The 21,173-nt window shown below is 37.9% G+C and overlaps 1 protein-coding gene and 1 non-coding gene across 2 annotated transcripts in view; one reads left to right on the top strand and one right to left on the bottom strand.

The window, feature by feature from the left end:
* The window catches only part of grk5l (G protein-coupled receptor kinase 5 like), a 120,294-nt gene that overhangs the window by 81,688 nt on the left and 17,433 nt on the right, over nt 1–21,173 (top strand). Inside the window, exons 4-7 of the mRNA XM_061906801.1 lie at nt 10,229–10,306; nt 13,457–13,554; nt 13,703–13,795; nt 20,507–20,570. Of these exons, the coding sequence (XP_061762785.1) occupies nt 10,229–10,306; nt 13,457–13,554; nt 13,703–13,795; nt 20,507–20,570 (333 nt within the window). The remainder of the gene's footprint in view (nt 1–10,228; nt 10,307–13,456; nt 13,555–13,702; nt 13,796–20,506; nt 20,571–21,173) is intronic.
* On the bottom strand, nt 17,309–17,380 carry trnae-cuc (transfer RNA glutamic acid (anticodon CUC)). Its single transcript has one exon. It is a non-coding gene; the product is annotated as a tRNA-Glu (tRNA).

A 21,173-nucleotide genomic window follows, 5' to 3' on the forward strand; every position in this document is an offset into this window, starting at 1 on the left:
AATATTTGAGATTATGTAATAATTGAATTCTTAAAAATGTCAATAGCTCATAACAACATTGGTTTTAATTAATTATTATTTTTTGAGCAATGACACTTTAAAAAAAAAGTCCCACTAAAAGTATTGTTGTTAAAATCATAAGTTTTAGAAAATAAATTATATATATATGTTTTACTTTTAAAACAATAACTTCGAGATCAACTTCAGATTTATTCGTCAATCATACATTTGATTGTTGTTTATGTTTTTTGTTTGTTCGTTTTTGGCCCTTCTTTAAAAAAAAAAAAAACAGCTTCGTTTTTGTATATGGTAAAACACAAAATACCGTATTTCCTTGAATTGCCGCCAGGGCGCTAATTAATTTAAAACCTCTTCTCACTCCTGCGCTTACCAAAGGCATGCGGTAAAAGTAAGCATGCGCTTATTATTTTAAAACCTCTTCTCACTCCGGCACTTACCAAAGGTATGCAGTAAAAATTTGTGTGTGATGTAAGCTTGGACCTTAAATCCTACTGAAGGATTTAAGAAATCTTCTTCCCTTTATGCGATTTCAAATTACCGGTATTGAAATCAGCCTCCTCCATTTTGAAAATGATGACAGTGTTGACGTCACCAGTTTGACCAGGCGGTAATACTAAGCATGCGCTAATTATTTTGGGAAGCGAGTTTGACCCGGCAGTAATTCAAGGCAGGCCATACTATATGCCCTGCGCCAATTCAAGGAAATACGGTATGCAACATTTTCCCCACAAACTATCTCAAAGTGGAATATTTAATGTGACATAATTGGAGCCTTGAATAGGTCAATAATTCATAATGACAATGATTTTGATTCATTATTATAACGAACACCACACTTCCCTTGTGTGGTGTTCGGGTCTGTGGGACCCGTTTTCATTATTTATTAAAAGAAAAATGCTACGATTAATTAATTTTTTAAACTGAGACTCACTGACTTTGGCTCATTTTCTTTGAAGAACATATATCAGAATACATATTTAATGACCACACAACATACGCGCCCCCCCCCCCCCCCCCCCCCCCCCCCCTACACATTTCTATTACATTACGGGGCTAATAGAAGTGTGGAAATTGATGTTCTGTGTACCACACACACACACACACACACACACACACGCACATAGCCGGCCTAGGTAGGAGGAGGACAGAGTGTAGGTACACAGAACATCAGAGGGTAAAATGTGCGAAAAAATGAGAGCAGACCGTGTTGACAAACAATTTTGCAACCCTGTGTGGGAACCGCAGGTGCAGAAACAAAAAAGAAGAATCCCTGTGGGATGCAGAAACTGGCAGAGAAATTTTCCGTGCAACGTTCATGTTGTTGTGACTCAGCCAGCGTTTGTGTGTCTGATGGACCCGTTGCATTCTGTGGCTTTTAATGCCTCACAAGCAAACACTTTTATGTTAAAATACAGAACAGTTGTTTACCTTATTCCAATAAACATCTGTTCAGTATTTTAACATAAAAGTGTTTGATTGTGAGGCATTAAAAGCCACAAATTTAAAATCAAAAGCAACGGGCCCATCAGACCCACAAACACTGGCCTAGTCCCAACAATATGACCATTACACAAGGCTTAAAGAAAGAAACAGCCTGCATGGCAGCTTTGTGTTATTAGAGTCAACATTGCAACATGTTCTTGTTACATTTCACCTGTTTAGTATTTTATACCACTTTTTATGTGGTTTTATTTTTTATCGTATATTTAGAATGTGCCGTGGAGTGGTTAAAAAAACTACCTTCGGGCCACACTTTAGACACCCCTGGTCTAAGGCAGTGGTTCTCAAATGGGGGTACACGTATCCCTGGGGGTACTTGAAGGTATGCCAAGGGGTACGTGAGATTTTTAAAAAATATTCTAAAAATAGCATCAATTCAAGAATCCTTTATGAATATATTTATTGAATTATAATTCAACAAAATATGAATGTAAGTTCAAAAACTGTGAAAAGCTAGATTTTTTTGTGGACATGTTCCATAAATATTGATGTTAAATATTTCTTTTTTTGTGAAGAAATGATTAGAATTAAGTTAATGAATCCATAAGGTGTCAGGCTTGCCACTGACAGGTTTTTTGTGTTTTAGTTTTTCCTCTGTGTGTGTTCAGTATTTCCTGTCCTTAGTTCCTGTCAGCACTCTTATTTTGGTTCAGCTTCCTGTTTGTCTGTTTTCCCTCAGCTGCAGCTGATTGGCACCTGGCCACACCTGTGGTCAATCAGCCCGCTCCTATTTTACCTGCTTGGTTCCTCCAGTCAGTGCTGGATTATTGTCGCTCTTGTGTCGTTGCTACCTGTCGTGTCGTGTCGATGTCATCGTTACAGCTACTACCTGTTGTGCTACTATTTGTCCCTGTCGTCGTAGCGGTAAGCTGTTCCTGTTAGCTATTTGTAGTTTGTTTTCTCCTAGCTTTTTGATTTTGTGTTTTCTTCTTAGCCATGAGCTGTTTCCAGTTTTTCTGTTTGCTACCCGCTAGCTTCCACGCTAGGCCTTTTTTTGTTTCTTGCCAGCTTTCATGCTAAAGACCCTTTTGTTTGTTATCCACCCACGTGCGCGCTTTTTGTTGTACCCCTTTGTTTTGTTCTTGTTTTAGTATTTATAATAAATCATGTTTTCTCACTTCATGCCTGCCTCCATCTCTGCATCTTGGGGTTCGACATCAACAAACTTTGAGATATGGATCTCTATCACAATCCCCAAAGAGGGCACTTTAAGTTGATGATTACTTCTATGTGTACAAATCTTTATTTATAATTGAATCACTTGTTTATTTTTCAACAAGTTTTCAGTTATTTATATATCTTTTTTTTTCAAATAGTTCAAGAAAGACCACTACTAATGAGCAATATTTTGCACTGTTATACAATTTAATAAATCAGAAACTGATGACATAGTGCTGTATTTTACATATTTATCTCTTTTTTTTAAATCAAATATGCTTTGCTCTGATTAGGGGGTACTTGAATTAAAAAAATGTTCACAGGGGGTACATCACTGAAAAAAAGGTTGAGAACCACTGATCTAAGGTATTATCAGTCTTGTAGTAAATATGATGTAACTGGTCTAAGGTATTATCAGTCTTGTAATAAATATACCATACCATACCAACTTTATTTATAAAGCCCTTTAAAAACAACCACAGTTGAAGAACAAAGGGCTGTGCGCCACAAAGAAATAAAGGCAAAGGGCAGACTAAAAAATAACATTTAAAACAGAAAAAATACATTTAAATAGCAAATACAAATATGATGTAACTGGTGTGTTGATAATATCAATGTTAAAAGCATCAGTTGTATCCTACACATATACTGTATGTCCTCTCTGCCCTGTTTTGAAGTGTCCGTGACGCTGCTGCTTTTTAAAGCCTAAATCTCCAGGCTTATGTGTGTACGTGCTGTATGTATACGTGTGTGCGTGTGTTTTATAGTGGAAAGCTAGTGACGCTGGTGTGACACACTGTGACACTCCAGGACCTCGAGGAATCCTGCCGTGTTTTCTGTGTGGTTGCCAGGCAACATCGGGCCTCGTTGGGGGGAAAAAAGGCACTGATAGAAAGAGTCAGGCTAGTGTGCCTTGTTGCCCCACCACCCTGTTTCTTTTTTTTTTTTTCTTTGTGCAAGTTAAAAGTGCTTCCCTCAGAAATGCGTCACAGCGCTTTTTGTGTCTTTGAGAAATCCAATGTGTGCAGTTTGACAGCCGTACCTATCGGTGTGAATGGCGACATATGTTCAGACACATGGCCAAGAGCGCCATATGTTTTGTGTGAGAGTGGCAGTAACAAACATTTAGTCAGTTACAGCAGTGGTTCTCAACCTTTTTTCAGTGATGTACCCCCTGTGAACATTTTTTTAATTCAAGTACCCCCTAATCAGAGCAAAGCATTTTTGGTTGAAAAAACGAGATAGATAAGTAAAATACAGCACTAATTTATCAGTTTCTGATTTATTAAACTGAATAACAGTGCAAAATATTGCTCATTTGTATTGGTATTGTATTTTTATATCTGGAAAAAAAAGATATAAAAATAACAAAAAACTTGTTTAAAAATAAACAAGTGATTCAATTATAAATAAAGATTTCCACACAGACGTAATCATCAACTTAAAGTGCCCTCTATGGGGATTGGAATAGAGATTAATCTGGATTCATGAACTTCATTCTAAACATTTCTTCACAAAAAATAAATCTTTAACATCAATATTTATGGAACATGTCCACAAAAAAATCTAGCTGTCAACACTGAATATTGCATTGTTGCATTTCTTTTCAAAGTTTATGAACTTGCATTCATATTTTGTAGAAGTATTATTCAATAAATATATTTAGAAATGATTTTTGAATTGTTGCTATTTTTAGAATAATTTAAAAAAATCTCACGTACCCCTTGGCATACCTTCAAGTACCCCCAGGGGTACGTGTACCCCCATTTGAGAACCACTGAGTTACAGCATCAGCTACTCCACCAGAGGTCAGAATGGAGTCAAAATCATGACTTGATAGACAGGTAGTAATTTAAAAATGTATTATGGTGGTATGCATATTTTATATATCAGTGTTTTTCAACCTTTCCTGTGCCGAGGGACATTTTAAATAAAAAATGAAACTTAGCAGGTTGGCAGTACAAATTCGTTCTCGCAATTGTTGGATATGAATTCAAACCATAACCAACCAAGCATCAATATAGCTCTTGTCTCAAAGTAAGTATACTGTCACATCACGCCGTGACTAATTTGGAGTTTTTTGCTGTTTTCCTGTGTGTAGTGTTTTAGTTTTTGTCTCGCGGTCCTATTTTGTTGTTGATTGTCATGTCATGTACGAATGTACTTTGTGGACGCCATCTGCTCCACGCGCTGTAAGTCTTTGCTGTCGTCCAGCATTCTCTTTTTGTTTAGTTTGCAGCCAGTTCAGTTTTAGTTTTGTTTTGCATAGCCATTCCTAAGCTTCAATTCCTTTTTGTTCATTTTTAGTTTAAACTTTAGATACCTTTTTACTTGCACACTGCCTCCCACTGTGGTCTGTATATTGTGATCATGACATTGCTTGATTGATTGAAACTTTTTAATTGACTCAGACTTTATTTAAATAGTTTTCTCTAATATATCTTGCACAGAGTGATTAAAACAAAGTGGTTACAAAAACTCTTTGATACATTCGACTATCAAAGGATATGTAGCATAAGGCATAAGGCAGGGATCGGCAACCCAAAATGTTGAAAGCGCCATATTGGACCAAAAATACAAAAACAAATCTGTCTGGAGCCGCAAGAAATTTAAAGATTCAAAATTCAAGATTGTTTGTCATATGCACAGTTAGACAGTTTACCAAACAAAAGCCATATTACATACAGATAGTGTGTCATGAGATATAAATTGAATTAAGAGGACTTAAAGGAAACTAAATGAGCTCAAATATAGCTACAAATGAGGCATAATGATGCAATATGTACATACAGCTAGCCTAAATAGCATGTTAGCATCGATTAGCTTGCAGTCATGCAGTGACCAAATATGTCTGATTAGCACTCCACACAACTCAATAACATCAACAGAACTCACCTTTGTGCATTCATGCACAATGTTAAAAGTTTGGTGGACAAAATGAGACGAAAAAAGAAGTGGCATAAAACACGTCTTAGAAAGTCGGAGAAAGTTATACATGTAAACAAACTACAGTGAGTTCAAAGACTGTCGAAATTTGTTTGACAAAACGCCGCTCGCCAAATACTTGAATCAGTGAAGCATGTTTAATACAAACAGTGTGCTTTATAACAATTAGGGAGGTTTGTGTCATGCTTGTCCTCCTACAGAAACTATATTAAGACAAAAAACATGTTTTACCCATCTAATAACAAAAAAACAACAATCTAGGATTATCTACAAAAAGGAAAATCACTCATGCACAGGAGCCGGGAAGCTATAAACTGAAAGTATGTTATAAAGTGCTGAGAAGCCTGAAAACTAAGGCACTCCAAAAGGAGAAAAAAAGGCGAAGGCAAGGCACTATGAAATTGACACAAAAACCTTTACCAAAAAACTTTAGCAAACGAAAATCACTCTCTCAGACGGAACAAAGAAATCGATAAATAAAGCGAGGCAGTACTTGTCAAACTTGGTCCGAGGCTGTGGACAAAGGCTGGAGGTACGTGATGAGACAATATAGTCTGGCAACAAGCCAGGGGAAGACGAGGACTATATATACATGAGGGAGGGTGACACAGGCGGGCACAATCAGGCAATCAGGAGAGACATCAGACCAGTGACACAGGAGGAAGGGCAAGTGGCCTGAAACAAGAAGAAGATTAGAATTTTCAAAATAAAACAGGAAGTTTACCAAACAACCCCAAAATAGGACTTCCCTCACCACGGTGTGACATTCATACCCAAACGAAACTTGACAGCTCTTCTTTTTTTATTGTCCTGCAATTTGATTGGATGAATGCTGTCGGATGAAAACAAAGTGGATCTAATTTGATTGGATGTTGTACCGACAGCACACACGCTGACAGACACACACGTACGCAATGAAAGTACGCAATAACTTCTTAATATTTGAGTTTGGGGGAAAGTAGCAAGTCTTGTCAAGTCAATAGTAGGGTTGGGTATCGAGTATCGAGTATCGATTGGAACCTGGACTAACTTTCCGATTCTCCCGGAATCGTTCAAAAGTTTAAATTTCAATTCCTAGTTTCGATACCCAGTCCGCCAACCGAAAAAAAATAATAAGTCCACAGAACCGGAAGAAGAAGCCGCTGAACACCAACGAAGAAGCCATGAATTGATTAACGTGGACCCCGACTTAAACAAGTTGAAAAACTTATTCGGGTGATACCACTCAGTGGTCAATTGTACGGAATATGTACTGAACTGTGCAATCTACTAATAAAAGTATCAATCAAAAAATCAATCAAGCGCCCACCGCCGGAAGTGTTAGCATAGCCGAGCCTATGTAGCCGAGCGAGTCAGTCAAGCAGGCGTCGGCGGTCAAAAGTGTGGCTTTATTTTACTGAAAAAAAAGAAATATCGGCGAAATGTAACACGTGCGACAGGACTGTTTCGTGCTTAGGAGTGTGCACATCGAACATGATGAAGCACCTCCGAGGGATATGGTCATTTCCTAAACAAGAACTGTCTCTGATTTTATACTCTACCTGCTGCTAATCTGGACTGGGTTTTGCAAGTTGTTTCTTATTGTTTATTTGCTTTTCTGCACCAGGTTAGCCCATCAGTGTGAGCACGGTAACATGTTTAAGTACCTGCAGCATCATACACTTACGTATGTGTAAATGTGTTTTCATGAGGTTTCCTGCATCATCATACACTTATGTGTAAATGTGTTTTCATGAGGTTTCCTGCAGCATCATACACTTGTGTGTAAATGTGTTTTCATGAGGTTTCCTGCATCATCATACACTTATGTGTAAATGTGTTTTCATGAGGTTTCCTGCAGCATCATACACTTGTGTGTAAATGTGTTTTCATGAGGTTTCCTGCAGCATCATACACTTGTGTGTGTAAATGTGTTTTCATGAGGTTTCCTGCATCATCATACACTTATGTGTAAATGTGTTTTCATGAGGTTTCCTGCAGCATCATACACTTGTGTGTAAATGTGTTTTCATGAGGTTTCCTGCATCATCATACACTTGTGTGTGTAAATGTGTTTTCATGAGGTTTCCTGCCTCATCATACACTTATGTGTAAATGTGTTTTCATGAGGTTTCCTGCCTCATCATACACTTATGTGTAAATGTGTTTTCATGAGGTTTCCTGCATCATCATACAATTATGTGTAAATGTGTTTTCATGAGGTTTCCTGCCTCATCATACACTTATGTGTAAATGTGTTTTCATGAGGTTTCCTGCAGCATCATACACTTGTGTGTGTAAATGTGTTTTCATGAGGTTTTCTGCGGCATCATACACTTACGTATGTGTAAATGTGTTTTCATGAGGTTTCCTGCAGCATCATACACTTGTGTGTGTAAATGTGTTTTCATGAGGTTTCCTGCAGCATCATACACTTGTGTGTGTACATGTGTTTTCATGAGGTTTCCTGCAGCATCATGCACTTATGTGTAAATGTGTTTTCATGAGGTTTCCTGCATCATCATACACTTATGTGTAAATGTGTTTTCATGAGGTTTCCTGCAGCATCATACACTTGTGTGTGTAAATGTGTTTTCATGAGGTTTCCTGCAGCATCATACACTTATGTGTAAATGTGTTTTCATGAGGTTTCCTGCATCATCATACACTTATGTGTAAATGTGTTTTCGTGAGGTTTCCTGCATCATCATACACTTATGTGTAAATGTGTTTTCATGAGGTTTCCTGCATCATCATACACTTGTGTGTGTAAATGTGTTTTCATGAGGTTTCCTGCATCATCATACACTTATGTGTAAATGTGTTTTCATGAGGTTTCCTGCCTCCTCATACACTTATGTGTAAATGTGTTTTCATGAGGTTTCCTGCAGCATCATACACTTATGTGTAAATGTGTTTTCATGAGGTTTCCTGCATCATCATACACTTATGTGTAAATATGTTTTCATGGGGTTTCCTGCCTCATCATTCACTTATGTGTAAATGTGTTTTAATGAGGTTTCCTGCAGAATCATATACTTGTGTGTGTAAATGTGTTTTCATGAGGTTTCCTGCATCATCATACACTTGTGTGTGTAAAAGTGTTTTCATGAGGTTTCCTGCATCATCATACACTTGTGTGTGTAAATGTGTTTTCATGAGGTTTCCTGCATCATCATACACTTGTGTGTGTAAAAGTGTTTTCATGAGGTTTCCTGCAGCATCATACACTTGTGTGTGTAAATGTGTTTTCATGAGGTTTCCTGCAGCATCATACACTTGTGTGTGCAAATGTGTTTTCATGAGGTGTCCTGCAGCATCATACACCTGTGTGTGTAAATGTGTTTTCATGAGGTTTCCTGCATCATCATACACTTATGTGTAAATGTGTTTTCATGAGGTTTCCTGCATCATCATACACTTATGTGTAAATGTGTTTTCATGAGGTTTCCTGCATCATCATACACTTGTGTGTGTAAATGTGTTTTCATGAGGTTTCCTGCATCATCATACACTTATGTGTAAATGTGTTTTCATGAGGTTTCCTGCAGCATCATACACTTGTGTGTGTAAATGTGTTTTCATGAGGTTTCCTGCAGCATCATACACTTGTGTGTGTAAATGTGTTTTCATGAGGTTTCCTGCATCATCATACACATATGTGTAAATGTGTTTTCATGAGGTTTCCTGCAGCATCATACACTTGTGTGTGTAAATGTGTTTTCATGAGGTTTTCCAAAATAAAGCTCTCTTGATGAAAGTGTACCCCTGTGAAAATGTATTCATAATTTATAATATTTATATTCAAGTTTATAGATTTGATATTTATATTCTAGTTGAAAACAGCCCTGTGAGGAATTTATAGTAAAGATCATAAAAAGTTAATAGAATTAAAATTGATGGAGAATGTCAGACTATTTAATTCAGAAAGACTGTAGGTTAGCTAGCTCATTTAAAATATCCTAAACTTTTTTTTGACCCTGCCTTTTTTTTTTTTAAAGAAAGAATCGAAATCGAGAGACGTCAGGAATCGGAATCGAAACAAAGAATCGGAATCGTTCGAATTCAAACGATACCCAACCCTAGTTAATAGGCTCAAGTCCAAGTGAAGTCACAAGTCATTGATGTTTTTAAAGTCGAAGTCGAGTTGCAGGTCTCTTTACATTTTGTCAAGTGGATTCTAAAGTCATCAAATTCATGACTCGAGTCTGACTCGAGTCCAAGTCATGTGACTCGAGTTCACACCTCTGCTAATCTCATGGTATGAAATAGCTTCGATTGCCGGCTATTTTAATCATCAATTTAACCGCAAGTATGACATTGATTTCAGCCTCAACAATATAAATATTGTTTTGCTTTAATTCTCTGTGACTGTGAAATTTGGAGTGCAAAAAAACAAACCATTTTTGAGGACCTTTTGGAGAACAGTGGTAGTACTTATTCACTACATTTTAATTTAGGAAGTTGTGTTTGATACACGTGCAGAACCTAAAAATACACCCCAGACCATCTGACGGCTATGCAGACAACAGAGAGATATCAGTAAAAGGATTTCACACTTTAACTGGTGCAAAAAAAAATAGATAATGTCGGACTTGACAATTAATGTTATTATGTCCTACAGGAGGATTACGAGGTGACGCCTGATGAAAAAAGAAAAAGCAGAGGGGACCAGATTATCAAGACCTTCCTTTCTAAACAAGTGAGTACTGCATTTTTCGGAGTATAAATCGCTCCGGAGTATAAGTCGCACCTGTCGAAAATGCATAATAAAGAAGGAAAAAAATATATATATAAGTCGCATTTTTGGGGGAAATTTATGTGATAAAACCCAACACCAAGAATAGACATTTAAAAGGCAATTTAAAATAAATAAAAAACAGTGAACAACCAGCTGAATAAATGTACGTTATATGACGCATAAATAACCAACTGAGAAGGTGCCTGGTATGTTAACATAACATATTATGGTAAGAGTCATTCAAATAACTATAACATATAGAACATGCTATACGTTTACCAAACAATCTGTCATTCCTAATCGCTAAATCCCATGAAATCTTATACGTCTAGTCTCTTACGTGAATGAGCTAAATAATATTATTTGATATTTTACGGTAATGTGTTCATAATTTCACACATAAGTCGCTCCTGAGTATAAATCGCACTCCTGGCCAAACTATGAAAAAAACTGTGACTTATAGTCCGAAATATATTATATTATATATCCAAATGATGTCTGTTTATGGCGTCACACAAGGTGGACGTATAAAAATGTTGGGTTACGCATGACATTTTTGTTACTTGGATGTTTTTGTTTTATTGACAATGCACTTTGTTTCACATACGGTACTTAAAAAAAACCTTGTTCAGCGTCTCCCATAGTACTTCAATCTATTTGTGGCAGGAAGGTGACGGTGGATGATGTCATAATCTAATTTGCATATTGCACCATGACACATGGGCACATCACTGCGAGTGTGAGAGACAAGTTTTGAGCAAAAAAAATTACATTGTAGCAAAACAAATGTTTGGAAATTAGGCATGGAGGGTAGTGATGTATTAGTGTCGGTTTCAATACTGCTCATCGTGACTTTGTGTCATGAAACAGAATGTCTGCTCTACATGACTTGACAAAATAAACATATGAATAATAAAAACTATGAATTATTTGGACAAAGTCTTGGCAAACAGAAGGCCTAAACGTGAACATGTTTTTTTTTATCTCAGCCACAGGTCTTAGTCACAGTGGAGCTGGCACCATGATTGGTCATATATTGACTATTCTGTTATTGGTTATTACAAAACCCAAAACCAGTGAAGTTGGTTCGTTGTGTAAATTAACAATAAAAACAGAATACAGTGATTTGCAAATCCTTTTCAACTTATATTCAATTGAATAGACTGCAAAGACAAGATATTTTAAGGGGAACATTATCACAATTTCAGAATGATTAAAACCAATAAAAATCAGTTCCCAGTGGCTTATTTTATTTTTCAAAGTTTTTTTCAAAATTTTTGCCATCCCGGAATATCCCAAAAAAAGGCTTTAAAGTGCCTGATTTTCGCTATCTGCGAAGCCACCGTCCATTTTCCTGTGATGTCATCCAGTGATGCCAACATGGCGGATACCACAGCAAGATATAGCGACATTAGCTCGGATCAGACCCAGATTTCAGCGGTTTAAGCGATTCAACAGATTACGCATGTATTGAAACGGATGGTTGGAGTATGGAGGCAGATAGCGAAAATGAAATTGAAGAAGACTCTGAAGCTATTGAGCGAATAGCTATTGACGCTATTCGCCAATGTCTGCCTTAGCATCGCCGGTAAAATGTGCAGACCAAACGATCGGAACTTTCGCATTGACACTCGATTGGTAAGTGTTTGTTTGGCATTAAATGTGGGTGGAGGGAAACGCTGGATGCAAATACAGCTACAAATGTACATACAGCTAGCCTAAATAGCATGTTAGCATCGATTAGCTGGCAGTCATGCCGCGACCAAATATGTCTGATTAGCACATAAGTCAATAGCATCAACAAAACTCACCTTTGTGATTTCGTTGACTTTATCGTTGGAAATGCACCTGCTTTGAGTGTCGCAGGCTATCCATTCATCTCTGTGCCATGTCTGTCGTAGCATCGCCGGTAAAATGTGCGGACCAAACGAGGGACTTTCGCATCTCTTGACACTGGAGCAACTTAAATCCATCAAAAATGTGGATGGAGGGAAACGCTGGATGCAAATATAGCTACAAATGAGGCATAACGATGCAATATGTACATACAGCTAGCTTAAATAGCATGCTAGCATCAATTAGCATGCCGTGCTAATCGATGCACATTCTACGTAAATCAACTTGAATCCGTCCCTGATCGTGTTGTTACACCCTCCGACAACACACCGACGAGGCATGATGTCTCCAAGGTACCGGAAAACAGTGGAAAAAACGGAAAACAACAGAGCTGATTTGACTTGCTGCGTGTAATGTGGTGGAGAAAATGGCGGTTGACTACCTAGGTGACGTCACGTTTTGACGTCATCGCTCCGAGAGCAAATAATAGAAAGGCGTTTAATTCGTCAAAATTCACCCATTTAGAGTTCGGAAATCGGTTTAAAAAATATACGGTCTTTTTTCTGCAACATCAAGGTATATATTGACGCTTACATAGGTCTGGTGATAATGTTCGTAATGAGAAAACTTGTTGTATTTTCAAATAATCATTAACTTAGAATTTAATGGCAGCAACACATTGCATAAAATGTTGGCATAGGGGCATTTTTACCACTGTGTTACATCGCCTTTACTTTTAACAACACTCAGTAAACATTTGGGAACTGAGGAGACACATTTTTTTAAGCTTTTCAGGTGGAATTCTTTCCCATTATTGCTTGATGTACAGCTGTAGTTGTTCAACAGTCCTGGGTCTCCGTTGTCGTTTTTAGGCTTCATATTGTGCCACACATTTTCAATGGGAGACAGGTCTCGACTACAGGAAGGCCAGTCTAGTACCTGCACTCTTTTACTATGAAGCCATGCTGTTGTAACACGTGGCTTGGCATTGTCTTGCCTAAATAAGCAGGGGCGTCCATGATTATTTTACATTGGAACCCATTCACGTTTTTCTAAATGGGGCTCCAAGTATGTATGAGGTGTATTAGGAAGCAGCGTTACGATGCCGTGCACCATAAAGAGTTGTAGTGACAAACCATTTTCACATACAGTCCTATTATAAAGTGTTTATCAGACAGGTCGTGTAAATAAGTAAACGTCTGGGAAACATGAAGGGGAATTGCATTGACAAAGAGTAACGTGTGCACATGTATGTTGTCGTGTGTTGATGTCAAGTCACCTCAACGTGTCGACATCGTGGAGGTCTTTGCTGATCAGTGCCGAGAGAACCTGGAGCTCAGTCCATGTAAGGAAATCTTCAGCAACTGTCGCAAGTGAGTCGTCTCAGTCGCCGCCTTTACTCCCTTTTTGCTTCCTTTTTCCTGACCCGCTCACCTCTCATGCCAAGTGTGTATTGTACAGCATTGTGTTCATTGTTGTGCATTGCGATGACGGAGCCCTCTCGTTGTGTTGTGGGACCAGGGCCGTCCACGACTATCTCAGCGGTGCGCCATTCGCAGACTTTGAGAACAGCATGCACTTTGACCGTTTCCTGCAGTGGAAAATGCTGGAGAGGTCAGTGGCATCGAGCTTTGTGTATTCGCAATATTCATCATTTGAGTTAGGAAAAATGAGTGCGGAAAAAAATTGTGTGTAAACTTCGCTTTGTCAGTTGTATATTTTGTTCTGCTTATAACAGGGGTGTCAAACTCATTTTAGATCCATACTTACCAACCTTGAGACTTATATATATATATATATATATATATATATATATATATATATATATATATATATATATATATATATATATATATATATATATGTATATGTATATGTGTATATATATGTATTTCTGACTTTTATTTCTTCAGAAAATAAAGTCAGAACAACCGCAGTAAACCTTTAACAATTATATTAATCATCTACACATCATACTTGCAGAGTTTGCAGTAAAAGTGTTGCCCTTCAATATAGAACTCAAATTTTACGAGGTCACCATTTCGCTCCAGAACAGTTTGGTTCAGTGCAGTACACACATTTATTTGTTTTCAATTTCGGTACAAATCGTCGCAAGATGATATCACTTTACTCTAACAAAACTTTGTATGAGAAAACAAAAATCATAATTTCCATGTAAAGGCTTTTTTGTGTTATCTGCTGTCATAGTTCTCGTCTTTGTTCAATTTCATGAAAATTTGTAGACCGCACCACATAAAAATACAGATTTACACATTTTAACTAACTTTTCTTAGCGAGGGTCTAAAATCAGGAGTGTCAAACCCATTTTCATCGTGGGCCGCATCACAGTCACTGCTGCCCTGGCTGGGAGAAACCACATACATGTATAATCATCTTTTTATTACACAAATTGCCCCTTGTTTATTGTTATTTACCAACATACAGATGGAAAACTTGCCTTGGAATTAGAAGTCAAGATGACAAGCAGATGTTAAAGTTTGACTTGGAATAACTTGTTGCATCAAATAATATTGATTTAAGAAGAACTTCAGTTGCATGCGGTATAATTGTGTTCCTGTCAAACTGAAATACATTCAGCAAGAAATCATTTTCAGGCTTTTGTGAGCTACATTAAATTATGCAGTGGGCCACATAAATTAAGTTTAATTATGCAGTTTTTCACTAGTTTTTTTTAATTTTTTTAAATCAAACTGCATTGTGTCTTTGATTGAAAGATTGTTACAATGGGATAAAAACATAAAATATACACTTTATCTTCGAAAACTCCCATTATAGCTGTTATTTTTAACAGAAAGTAATTATTGTACAGTACTCTATGCTTTTTCCATGGAAACCAAATGAATACAACAATAAAGAAAATATTGTTTTGGTTGAATTGTGCCCCTTAACCACCAGATGGTGCCAGAAAACCATTAGCAGAGATTAGTGTAAATGAGCTTGGATGAGTGGAAATACTGCCAGTAAACCGCTAAAATGCAATGAAAATGATCTTGGGCAGTTATGTATAACATGGCATATATATATATATATATATATATATATATATGTATATATGTATATATATATATATATATATATATATATATATATATATATATATATATATATATATATATATATATATATATATATATACTCAATAAACTTAACCAAGTCCTGCCTGCTTTCTCAGTCATTCTAGCTGAGTAGGCACTATAGAAATAATATTTTTTTGTCTATTTGTCTACTGTACCGAAGTGATTGTTGTCATGAATAATTGATCTATTCAAGGCTGTAATTACCCAACCTCAAATATTCTCTCTGCAGTGTATTTTTTTCTTTAGAAATATTGCATGTTTTATTTTGCTTTTCCCATTATAAAAAAAAAGTTTTTTATTTTATTTTTTCGAAAAAAAAGCAAGAAATCATACCTTATATCATCACAGAGATCTGAAGTAAAAAAAAAAAATACATTTTTGGATCTTAAGAGTATCGTCACTCTAAAAGGGGAACTGCACTTTTTTTGGGAAATTTGCCTACTTCACAATCCTTATGAGAGACTAGAACACATGTCTTTTTTTAGGATTTTTAAAGATGTTTAAAAACATAAACACTTGAAAGATGCGGCTAATGGGAGTCACCGTTGTAGCTTGAAAAATGTTTAAACCCTCCATCAATGTTTTATATACACACTGCAAGTCTATATATAATGTAGTAACAGACACGTTCATAACAATATGTAACATGTGCAATATTTACCGTATTTTGGTCATTTACTCATTTCCAGGACTGATTTATTCAGTGCACTAATTTCTGTTTCCGTAACAATGTATGTCTGACTTCCGGCAACATGTGTGTTCCTACATCCGAAATCAAACACGAGTGTGTTTTCTAATCATGGCAGACTTGGTAACAGGCAATGAACGCGACTATTTTTGGACAAATGAGGATTTACAACCTTATATTTTTGAAGCTTAATATACTGCTGCTTATAGAAGCGAGCATGAAGGAAGAGTGAAGCCGAGAGAGTGAGGTGAAAGCGATGTTGACGCAATAAATGTGGAACTTGGAGCCAAGCTATTTCGACATAAATGGAGTGCTTACCCAAAATCAACTGGAAACGTCCTTGGCCAGCTGGACCAGACAAACAACTGTCCATCGAGTGAGTCACTTTATCAATCGATCATGAAACACACAGTACGCCATGTGTGTTAGTACAACTACATTACATACGCTGTCTGGCTAGCTGTGTACAAACAAAACATTAAATATGGGATAATACTTTATACTGTAATATTATTGTTCATGTATTTCAGTCAGTAAAAATGGTGTCTTATCGCATTGTTTTGTACATTACAAACTCAAACGCGCTTTGTGTTGTGGTAGAAGCTCGCTTATCTCTTTCCGTAGTTAGTCTTTACGGCTAATACCAGATTGATTGATTGATTGAGACTTTTATTAGAAGATTGCACAGTACAGTACATATTCCATACCATTCACCACTAAATAAAGTAAAGTCATAGTACCAATGATTGTCACACACACTAGATGTGGTGAAATTTGTCCTCTGCCTTTGACCCATCCCCTTGTTCACCCCCTGGGAGATGAGGGGAGCAGTGGGCAGCAGCGGTGGCCGCGCCCGGGAATCATTTCTGGTGATTTGACCCCCAATTCCAACCCTTGATGCTGAGTGCCAAGCAGGGAGGTCATGGGTCCCATTTTTATAGTCTTTGGTATGACTCGGCCGGGGTTTGAACTCACAACCTACCGATCTCAGGACGGACACTCTAACCACTAGGCCACTGAGTAGGTAAACTAGGCTACTGAGTAGGTAACACCCGAAAAGTGAAGTGAATTATATTTATGTAGCGCTTTTCTCTAGTGTGGGTGGCACTGGGAGCAGGTGGGTAAAGTGTCTTGCCCAAGGACACAACGGCAGTGACTAGGATGGTGGAAGTGGGGATCGAACCTGGAACCCTCAAGTTGCTGGCACTGCCACTCTACCAACCGAGCTATACCGGTCCAAATGGTAACACCCGAATGAGGTTTTCAACGTGTTTAAGTCGGGGTCCACGTTAATCAATTCATGGTAAAAAATTGACTGCTCGCAGACAGGTTAGACGGTGTTTCCTTGACCGGGAATCGAACCCGGGCCGCGGCGGTGAGAGCGCCGAATCCTAGCCACTAGACCACCAGGGAGCTAATAGCATGGAAATGTGTTACTATGATGGAAAAAGAGCTCCTCGGTGTTCACTTGTTGCTACAGTTTGGTTATTATACAGATTATGGAACGTAAATGAAGTATTGTTGACGGTTTTTGACTGCATTTTTAAAGGGATTTAGTGGTAGAATGGATTGCTCCCATTAGCTGCATTGCTAGCCACCTAGAACGAGACATTTTTTATTTTAGATAGTGAAAAAAAAAGAAACTTTTGTCTTCTTGTCTCTCATAGTGATTTTGAACAATAGGCAAAATTCCCCCAAAAGTGCAGTTCCTTTTTAAGGGGCACAAGAGTTGAAGTATGCAACAGGCAAAATGTTGTCCATCCATCCATTCATTTTCTACCGCTTATTCCCTTTGGGGCCCCGTGGGCGCTGGTGCCTATCTCAGCTACAATCGGGCGGAAGGCGGGGTACACCCTGGATAAGTCGCCACCCCAGTTCAGCATTATACTGAGTGAAATTCCACGGAAATACATTTCCTTGTGAAAAACATGTGTACACTGTGAAAACTGAAATCAAGAATACTTGCCAACCTTGAGACCTCCGATTCCGGCAGGTGGGGGTTGGAGGGCGTGGTTGGGGGCATGGTTAAGAGGGGAGGAGTATATTTACCGCTAGATTCATAGATTCACCAAGTCAAGTATTTCATATAAATATATGTATACATATATATAAAAGAAATACTTGAATTTCAGTGTTCATTTATTTACACACACATAACACTCATCTACTCATTGTTGAGTTAAGGGTTGAATTGTCCATCCTTGTTTTTCTAACCATATGCATGTACAGTAGATGGCAGTAGGTGGGAGGACGTTAATGAAACTGCCTATCAATAAACCCACATAAGAAACCAAGAACTCGCCCTCGATCATTCTACAGTTATAACGTCATTGGGCAGACACGCTCTTAATACACGTCACTCAGGTCCGCATGGAGCTGGAGGGGGCGTGGCCTCCAGCTCCGCCTGAATTTCGGGAGAAAATTTGTCCCGGGAGGTTTTCAGGAGAGGCGCTGAATTTCGAGGGTCTTCCGGAAAATCCGGGAGGGTTGGCTAGTATGAATCTAAGTAAGATAAAATATCTCAAATAAGGGGAATATTTGCTTATTTTCTGTCGGATAAGATAATTCTTCTCACTAAGCAGATTTTATGTTAGTGTTTTACTTGTTTTAAGGGTTTTGGTCCTAAATGATCTCAGTAAGATATTACAGCTTGTTACTGAGATTTGATTACCTATATTGTGTAAAACATGCTTGAAACTAGAATATCAACTCTTGCAAAGTTGTGTCATCAACACTCACAAGTATAAAACTACTTTTTTAAAGTAATAATTTCTTACTTCAAGCATGAAAAAAAATCATGATGCCGAGCGCGTATAATCCTCTCAAGATGATGGCACTAGCATTTACTTAGTTTAAGAATATTTTTCAACATATTGAGCAAAAAAGGTCTCTTTTTTTTCTGCCGAGAAAAGTGCACTTGTTATTAGAGAGAATATACTTATTTTAAGTTTTTTGGGGGTTTATTGAGGCTGGCTAATTTTACTTGTTTTGGAAAGTCTTGACAAGCCGAATTTTCTTGTTCTATTGGCAGATAATTTTGCTTAGTTCAAATAAAATACCCCTAATTTTTGTAAAAAAAAATTATTGTTCTTGAACACTGACTTTTTGCAGTGTATTGTGCTGAATTTTACTGCCTTTTCCACATTTCTTTATGAATGATATATTGAGATGGTCAGCATTAAAGGCCTACTGAAATGAGATTTTCTTATTTAAACGGGGATAGCAGCTCCATTCTATGTTTCATACTTGATGATTTCGCGATATTGCCATATTTTTGCTAAAAGGATTTAGTAGAGAACATTGACGATAAAGTTTGCAACTTTTGGTGCTGATAAAAAAGCCTTGCCTGTACCGGAAGTAGCAGACGATGTGCGCGTGATGCCACGGGTTGTTTACAATCATGGCCACCAGCATCGAGAGGTTTTGGACTTAGAAAGCGACGATTTCCCCATTAATTTGAGCGAGGATGAAAGATTTGTGGAGGAGGACAGCGAAAGTGAAGGACTAGGGGGAAAAAAAGGACTAGAGGGCAGTGAGAGCGATTCAGATAGGGAAGATGCTGTGAGAGGCACCGTGGCAGCAATGGGGGTGGCAGGACCACTCGGCCAGGCCCAACCGCAACAAGGGATAGAGCCATACCGCTGACGGTCAGGAGGACGCTGCTGATATTGATGCGCGAGTAGCACACGACATAGATCGCCTTCAGAATACAGAATGGTAAAATGTTATTTATTTTTCGAAATGATCGCTGCATAATACACTGTACTTTGTGTGTGTGGTCCAATCCAACTGTGTTCACTTGACATCTCTGCTCCGTAGTTAAGCTTGACTGTCAATCTTTCGGGAATTTAATCAATGAAACACCGGCTGTGTTTGTGTTGCTAAAGCCGGCCGCAATTCACTGCTTCCCACCTACAGCTTTCTTCTTTGATGTCTCCATTGTTCATTTAACAAATTGCAAAAGATTAACCAACACATTTTGTGATGAAAACAGACGACTTAATAGCTGGGCACGATGCTGGCACAAAATGTCCTCTACAATCCGTGACGTCATCATACCGAGACGTTTTCAGCGGGATTTTTCGGTGCGAAATTTAAAATTGCACTTTAGTAAGTTAACCCGGTCTTATTGGCATGTGTTGCAATATTAATAGTTCAGCATTGATATATAAACCATCAGACTGCGTGGTCGGTAGTAGTGGGTTTTAGTAGGCCTTTAAATAGTATTTTTACTTGCAAAAGTGTAAGAAGCAGAAGTTTAGAAGGATCGCTGGAAAACAGGAGTTGTGGAGGCTTCTCGGAGGAGCTTGCACGAGTATCTCTAATATAAGATGCAGCTAGAAGTAAACAGCAGGCTCTCAGAGCATCCTCGATAATATCCGTCTCTGGAAAGTCAAATTGCACGCGAGAGGCCCCACCCTGTGCACAGGAAACAGACTAAGGCTGGTATTGAGTTGTGCAGATAATATATTTGCCCTAATCAATAATCCTGCATATGAGCATGTATTAATGGCCTTTCCTGTGTCTGTGTTTTGTCAGGCAACCAATCACTAAAGACACTTTCCGACAGTACAGAGTGCTCGGGAAGGGAGGATTCGGAGAGGTGAGAGATGTTACTTTGTGAGATGCTGTACAGGCAAAAGTATTGGGACACTGCAGGATGTAAAAATGTTAGAACGTAATTCTACGGACATCATTTTTTTCCCATTCATACAGAAGAGAATTTTTGAAGTCATAGGCAAGTGATGTTGGGCCTAAGTGACACAAACTAATTGGATCTTACCCAAAGTAGGGATGGGTACCAATATCTGTACTTAGGGGGAATTCTTATGGGTTTGAATTCACAAAATCTAACGGTGCCAAATCTCCACACCCTTGTTGCTCGTGACATCACATCCGGTTGCGGAGTAAACACCGACTCATACACTCACTCAAGCAGCTCTCAGAAAATACTTAACCAAACTGCCTCTCGGTAATGCTACAATTTTCTTTGCCAAAAACAAAGTATGTCTGATAGAAAAATAAGAATGCACTTTACAAAAATGTGCTAGCTCGTCGCTAATTTAGGTTGGACTTGCCATATACATGATACTACCAAAGAGCAATTTTACATAGCGATTTCAACACCTTCTAAATTGGTAATAAAAACTACAAGTAAGATCAAGTTTATAATCAAACAACAAGTGTGCAATAAGTACAAAACTTA

This window comes from Nerophis ophidion, linkage group LG07 (assembly GCF_033978795.1).
Source record: "Nerophis ophidion isolate RoL-2023_Sa linkage group LG07, RoL_Noph_v1.0, whole genome shotgun sequence".
NCBI classification, from domain to species: Eukaryota; Metazoa; Chordata; class Actinopteri; order Syngnathiformes; family Syngnathidae; genus Nerophis; species Nerophis ophidion.